At 45.1% G+C, this 5,820-nt stretch overlaps 1 protein-coding gene across 1 annotated transcript; it reads right to left on the reverse strand.

Annotated features, from left to right (window-relative positions):
• Nucleotides 1–216: 216 nt before the first annotated feature.
• Nucleotides 217–5,381, reverse strand: LOC105981274 (tropomyosin alpha-3 chain-like; the record flags this gene model as incomplete). The annotated part of the gene is made up of 2 exons (XM_013010365.1): nt 217–671; nt 5,354–5,381. Coding segments are annotated over 2 exons (483 nt in total), but the record flags the coding sequence as incomplete, so codon positions are not given.
• Between the last annotated feature and the right edge of the window lie 439 nt (nt 5,382–5,820).

A 5,820-nucleotide genomic window follows, 5' to 3' on the forward strand; every position in this document is an offset into this window, starting at 1 on the left:
TTGTGCTCACAGTCCCTTAAATGTTGTTCCCCAAAGTGCACAGCCTCTAGCCCAGCTAGAATCTCTGGGAAGAGGCTGAGACAGTTAGGTGAAAAAAGACATGAAGGAGAAAGGGTAGAAAGGGTTGCAAAAGGAGAAAGCAGCCTTTTTCAGTTAAAGATCAGCCCTCAGTCTCAAGGTCAGCTCCCCATGGGCTGGCCTCAGGCAGAGTCGGGGTTAGAGAGGGGGGCAGCGGCAGGTGGGACTGGGGAGCTCTATCTCATTCAGGTCAAGCAGCGGCTGGTCCAGCATCCTTTGTGTACAGAAGTGCTCCTCTCTGGTGCATTTCAGTTTATCTTCCAAATCATCAATTGTCTTTTCCAGTTTGGTTGCTGATCTCTCAGCAAACTCAGCACGGGTCTCTGCCTCCTTGAATTGATCAGTAAGAATCTTTATCTCTTCCTTGTGTTTGTCTTCCTTTTGAGAGTACTTTTCTTCAGCAGCACTTAGACACTTCAGGTTCTGGTCCATCAGTCTGATCTGCTCATCCGTCTCTCGGCAATGGGACTCAGCCAGCTCAGCTCCTTCCTCTGTGCATTCCAGATCTCCTTCAATAATCACCAATTTACGACCCACCTCTTCATACTTCCTATCTGCCTCTTCTGCAATGTGCTTAGCTTCTTTGAGTTCTAGCCCAGAGCTGGAAATAAAACAAGACACAGGGTGAGCACCCAGGTCCTGAGTACTGGCACACACAGACACACACACACACACACACACAGACACACACAGACACACACACACCACAGTTTGAACAAAGACTAACATTTTTAAAAATCCATTTTTCTACAATGTTACATAAACTTTCCCAAGTGATGTATTATGATTTGCTGTGTAAGGTACTTCCCTAAAGATCACAGGCCTGCAATCTCCTGTCTTTTGTCCTTCTTTCTTCTCTTGCTTATGTCGTTTACCAGTTAGCAGTCTGGGTTCTGGGGATAGAGCAATGAACAGCACTGAATTAAGGGCTCAGCAAAGTCCTCATCTGAGGATATGGCTGTGAGGAGAGACTGGAAGGAGGAGAGGGAGGGACATCTGCAGATCGTTGAACGAAGCTTTCCATAGCAGAAAGCCCTGAGGTCAAACACAATGGGGCAGGGATGCCGGTGGCCAGCTCTGGTCCTTTGCTGCTGCTAAGATGTCAGTCATTGTAGGATCCTGGGCAAAGAAGCCTTAGTTGTGAGCAGGGTAATTTGTAGCTGCGATGTGGGGATTAGGCTGTACAGAGACATCATGTTCAATGGAAATAGACGCTGGGATGAAGATGATTCTGGTATTTAATGGGGGTAGATGGTGAGGATCAGCAACTGGGAAGAGGCAGAGGGAGAAATTGAACTGCCATGTAGTAAACACATGGGGCCTCAGTGGGGCGCTGTGGGGCTGGCTTGTAGGTAGCCTGGTGGGCAAACAAGAGATTCAGGTTTCTACATCTTGGAACAAGGGCCAATTGTGTTTATTTAGGCCTTGTGAACCACATATGATCGCTATTGCATACAATTTGTTTTTTTTTCTGCCTTTACAATATTTATTAAAATGCAAAGACTAAGATGTTTCAATAGAGTAGAGATGCTAATTAATTTACCCAAAGCTGTACAACTTCTAAGGAGCAGACAGATTGGGGATAGGGTGTTTGTGATGAAAAAGTTTAACCAGCGATAGTAATAGTGTGCAGTGCTGGAAAGAAGGGAAGAAAGTTAATTGGGAGCTAGTAGAAATGGTGAAAATAGTCCTAGGGCTTAGTTAGGCCTTTGAAAGAAGTTACAAAATAGCTTTCTTTAATATAATATAGAGAACGCTCGAAAATATGTTTTTTAGCTGGGTGCTGGTAGCTCATGCTTGTAATCTTAGCTACTCAGGAGGCTGAGATCTGAGGATTGTGGTTCAAAGCCAGCCCTGGCAGGAAAGCCCATGAGACTCTTATCTCCAATTCACCACCAGAAAATTGCAAGCGGTGCTGTGGCTCAAAGTGGTAGAGTGCTAGCCCTGAGCAAAAGAGCTCGGAGACACTGCTCAGGCCCTGAGTTCAAGCCCCATAACCCACCAAACAAAAAAAAAAGTTTTTCACTAGAAGCATGGAAGTGGGTCCAGGGATTACTTCTCTGGAGAAAACCATTGTTTAAAATAACCTTCTCCAAAGCATGTGACATTTCTAGAACCCACAAAGGCCTTTCTTCCCCTGCAGCTTATTTAGGGGCATATTAAAGGGGGAAAAGTGTGTTGCGGTGGCGTGCTCCTGATCTGTCCCTACCCGCCTTACACAGTATACAGTCTTTACCAGCAGGTGGCAGGCGAGCCCTTCCAAATGGCCTGTGTGTCCGCAGGCGGAGTGTTAAGAATTCCAGGAGCAGGGGCTGGCTTTGGCTTGCGCTGGGATTTTTCCCAGTATTACTGTGAGATGATGGTCAGCAATAGTTTCAATGGGGCCTTTCTTCTCATTCCAGGAGATTCTGGTCACCTTGTGGAGGGTGGGCTTGGCCCCTAGAAGGTGATCCCCACGTCAGGGAAGATTGGGCAGGATGCATTCTCATTGTTTTGCTAGGGAGATGAGCTGGGTTCCAGCTCTGCTGGGGGTGGCACATGGCATGTTAACCCTTCCTGTCTGCTTTGGAGCTAATTTCTTTCATGTGTTGGGCTTACAGTTTATCACAGACATGAGAATTTCATTGTTTTCTCTGACAAATGCTCAATCCCCCCTTTAGGAGCACTGTTTAGCATAGTAGTGGCAGAACTGAGTCTTGCTATGGGTTTGACCTGGTGTAGTTCTCAAAGGGTTTTGTATAATTTATGTTTCACAGAATGCCGGGGCTATTTATTTATTTATTTTTCTCACCTCTGGCCACTTTACATGGTATCTACTCATTCATGAACAGTGTGTGTGGCCATGTGCATGCAGTCCAGCCTCTCAGAGCTTTGAGTTCTCATTGATTAATTGGCGGGGGGCATGTGTTAGGGTAAACTTAAGAAGAAACCAAAGCATGCTTATTTAGTGTCTGGTTCATATGTTTAGTCAATGCAAGTTTATAGTATGACCATAAGACATTATTTAAAGGTGTAGAACCTGGAGAATTTGAATCCTGTTCGGCAGAAGTTTGCTTCAGACCAAGTCAGTCAGTACGTCTAGCGGGGAGCCACAGGGTTTAATGTCCCCGGATGAATTTGACTTTGAGAAGACCAATAAAGCTTGTGGCAGTAACAATCCTGAGGTCTCAGTCAGCACCTGTGAAGCTGCTGTCAATAGGAGTTATTTCTAAATGGAACATGTAATATGTGCTGTATTGTGTGTGTGTATATGTGTGTGTGTGTGTGTGTGTGTGTGTGTGTGTGTGTGTGTCTGCGTGCACATGCGTACTGGGGTATGAACTCCAGGCACTGTCCTTTAGCTTTTTCTCTCAAGGCTGGAGCTCTACCACTCTGGGGCCATACCTCCACTTTTGACTTTTTGCTGCTTAATCAAAGGTAACCTTCTGGACTTCCTTGCTAGGCTGGCTTCCACCAGGATGCTCAGATCTCAGCCTTCTGAGTAGCTAGGATCACATGCGTGATCCGCCAGCACCTGGTCACACTGCATTGTTTTTTGAATAGCATGAGAAGTTGCAGTTCTCAGGCAGGTTGTAGGGGTCCTGGCTATCTCTTTAGCATACCGTTGCTCTGGCTAATTGCATTTTGTTTGTTGAAGTCAAGGGTGCTACTTGGTCACAGCTGATTGGACCAAGAATGAATAACTGAGCTACAGTCTGTCCAATTGGGAAGCTACAAGATGAAAGGGTAAAGGTTAATGGTCCTTTGGGATTCCTTCTGCAAAGAGAATGCCAAAGTTCTGGTACAAAACTGTCAGTCTGAGCTACTGGCGCTCTTCTTGTTGGGGTCGGCTATGAGCCACTTTTCAGTTACTCAGGAGACCATGTGTCTATTTAGCTCCTAAACTGGATTATCTCTTTCTTAACAATCTTACAACACTGTGGTAACTGACCGCAGGCAAGAGACGTGGGCCTCCATGTTAAATGCCAACCAGCCACATGAAGGCCTTGTTGCCGCTCGAATTTGGTTCAGCAGGACAAGTGTAGGTTAAAAAAACAATTGTGATTTCCAAAGAAATCTGGAGAATAAATTACAATGATACAATCCAGTTGAAGCACTTAGTGGCACAGTGTTAAATAAAGATGCTAGAAAAAAAAAGTGAGGGAACTGCATGATAATCAGCCAGTAGATGAAGTTCACTTTTTAGAATGGGCACCAGTAGCTCACGCCTGTCATCTTTGCTCCTGAGGAGGCTGAGAGCTGAGGATTGGGGTTCAAAGCCAGCCCAGGCAGTCAAGTCTATGAGACTCTCTTATTAAGTAAGTAAAAAAAACTGGAAGTAGAGCTGTGGCTCAAGTGGTGGAGCACTAGCCTTGAGCAGAAAAAGCCAGGCAAGAACATGAGACCCTAAGTTCAAACTCCAGTATCCTCTGCGCCCCCTCTCTCCCATATTAAAAAAAAAAGTGACTTTCCTAACTCCCAGATGCAAACTGGAAGTTTAATTGTTGTAGACATGTAAATAAAGCAGGTGATGGAATGAATGGGGAGAAGGACAAGGGATATCAAACAGACCTAAGACCAGGCAGGCAAAGGCCAGCATTAGCATTTGAAAGCCAGATGCAAAAAAGGCAAGATGGGAAGGAAAATGGGAAAACTGTAAGAAAACAACATCTTATACCACGGAGACCTGCGATCTCTAGGCAGGTGGTAAATGGAGCAAAAAGACAGCCAAGCCCTGATTCACAGTAAGAGCGCTTTGACGATGATCGGAAAATGGAAATGCTCTGAAAAATACCTTTGTCTCTGTATCATTTTTCAAACACACAGGAAATATTCAACAACCTTCACAGACAGCATTGATGCAGAGGCTCTGCAAGGTGTTTATGGTTTATCTGTGGAAATGGCCCATGAGTGTGTCCTTCCTCCATGTAGGAGGCTGTCCCCTCTTTGGCTTTTCTATACAACTAAAAGTGAGATGTGATGATGGAGTTCCTCCCTGTGTAGTCGCTAAAGGCTGAGATGAGCTTTGGGCCTGGCTTGGCAGGCATCTCTATGCAAATGAATGGCCTTCAGAAGTTGCTTTGTAATTCTATCCTATTTACTTTCTACTTGATCATACGTTGTTGGATGGTCTCATTTTTGCAATTCAGATAACAGTCTCTTGGAAAGAAGAGTTTTATGGTGGCTGTTACTTGGTGCCATAATACAATGGTAGGTCCAGGAAATAAAATAATACCCAGAAAAAAAAGGCACCTAGTCTCTGGTAGCTGGGAAAGCTGTCGTGTTCTGCTCTTCTCCTCTTCCACCTTTCTCTTTTCCTCCTCCTCTATCTTCCTCTCTTTTGCTTCTTCCTCTCTTTCGCTCTATTTTCCTTTTTTCTCTTTTCTTTTCCAACTTCCTCTTTTCCTCCTTCCTCTTCCTCTCTTTCTCCTATTCCATTTTGCTCTATTTTTCTTTCTTCTCTTTCTCCTCCTCCTCCTCCTCTTCCTTCTCCTCTTCCTCTCCTCCTTCTGCCCTGCTTCTCCTCTTCCTCTTTCTGTTCCTCCTCTTCCTCATGTTCTTCTCTTCCTGCCCTTTCTCCCCTCCCGCTGTGGTATAAATCTGATCTCATGGTGGAGCTAAACAGCACTTATTAGCCAAGAATCCTGCAGAAAGGTACTGACTTGCTGATTCTTAGGTAACAGCATGCTAGAGACAAGTGACGATAGGTATAGAGAATTGTAGCAGAGTTTTGACTTCTTATGTTGGGGGCCTGTCCCTGGA

Source organism: Dipodomys ordii, unplaced genomic scaffold (genome assembly GCF_000151885.1).
Source record: "Dipodomys ordii isolate 6190 unplaced genomic scaffold, Dord_2.0 Scaffold12, whole genome shotgun sequence".
Lineage (NCBI taxonomy): Eukaryota > Metazoa > Chordata > Mammalia > Rodentia > Heteromyidae > Dipodomys > Dipodomys ordii.